At 54.7% G+C, this 1,266-nt stretch overlaps 1 protein-coding gene across 1 annotated transcript; it reads left to right on the top strand.

Moving 5' to 3' along the window:
• Window positions 1–280: 280 nt before the first annotated feature.
• On the top strand, window positions 281–931 carry Pmar_PMAR016300 (hypothetical protein; the record flags this gene model as incomplete). The annotated part of the gene is made up of 3 exons (XM_002783651.1): window positions 281–391; window positions 437–592; window positions 632–931. The coding sequence occupies 3 exons, from the start codon at window positions 281–283 to the stop codon at window positions 929–931; spliced, it is 567 nt and encodes a 188-aa protein (XP_002783697.1).
• Between the last annotated feature and the right edge of the window lie 335 nt (window positions 932–1,266).

The following is a 1,266-nucleotide window of genomic DNA, read 5'->3' as shown; positions in this document are numbered from 1 at the left end:
CAGGCAAGACGGACGTAACTGGGGCTAGTCGCTATTCTGGGGGTGTTGGCTCATGATTACCTCTGTGGTATCTAGCCAGTAGTAGCTTATCTCATTGCAGTACAGGAACACTTGCATGTTCGATGCTTCTTCATATTGCAGGCTGTACTATTCGACCTGCTGCTGGGCACCCTCCAACTAGAATCTGCCTCTGAGGTTGTCCTAGGGGCCGTGGTCAGTGCCCTCCGACATGTGGGATACCGGAAGGTAGGAGAAGGATGCACTATCTCCCTCAAGGGAGATGCTTCTCCCTCCTCAGGTTGACTTCATCAAGTCAGCCGTGTCGGCGACCCGAGACCCGGTGGCGGCAGCCTTGGTCTATCATGCGTTATCCGCCCTGGACCTGGCCATGGTAGGAGGCAGTACAGGGTGTGGAGGGTATGATTGAACACCTCAGGAGGTAGATAGTGGAGACATGCCTGGTTTGGACCGGCTCGTTGAGGCCAAGAATATCACACCTATCGCTTTGTCGGGGGCTATGGAGTACTTCGTGAGGATGCACCTCGGCAGTGGAAGGCCTTGGTTGGAGAGCATGCGGAAGGGCTTCATCGCGGTACGTTCGAGAAGGGGTTCTTGCCTGTAGTATCTTCAGGCACACCCGACGAGTCCGCTGATGACTGCTGTGGCTGTATACCTCCCACACTTGATAGACAAGGGCGACCTGGAGCTTGTGAGAGCTCTGCAAGCCCTGGTCATGCGAGCGAAACCGGGGTTTGCTAAGAGCCCGCCTACGCCGAAAACGATAGTCACTGAGGTCCAGCACTGTGTGTCTCGGGTTCGCTATGGCCAAGGGGGTCCGGCGGCGGCTACAGACTGTCGACGGGTGTGGATCACTCGAGAGGCCGGCATGGAGCTCTACACTGATGGTGTGGCGTCTGTGACTATGGGATGATCGGGTCACTGACCTCACCATGTTTCTGATATAATCAGTTTCTGCATGAGTCCTTCTCGCTTGAGGAAAATGGGGGGATGGACGATTCCTTTACGGAGGCAGGTGGTAGTTTGATAGTGCATGTGTTGATTTTACCGCTATGTTCCCCTCTAACATCACCGCGGTGGAGGTGAACGTCCAGTATTTGCGGATAGTAGACAAACCAATGGCAGAGAGGACGACGAGTCGAAGGTCGTCATCAGCGACAGCAGGCAGCTTGGTGAGATGCTAGTTGGAATGGTCTGTTCATGTCCATGTTGGGGATTGGCGGGGAGCTCTTTACTACTGTTTTTAGG

The sequence above is a fragment of the Perkinsus marinus genome (genome assembly GCF_000006405.1).
Source record: "Perkinsus marinus ATCC 50983 genomic scaffold scf_1104296936842, whole genome shotgun sequence".
NCBI classification, from domain to species: Eukaryota; Perkinsozoa; order Perkinsida; family Perkinsidae; genus Perkinsus; species Perkinsus marinus.
The sequence above is the reverse complement of the archived record's forward strand: the minus strand, read 5'-3'. Positions and strand labels throughout refer to the sequence as shown.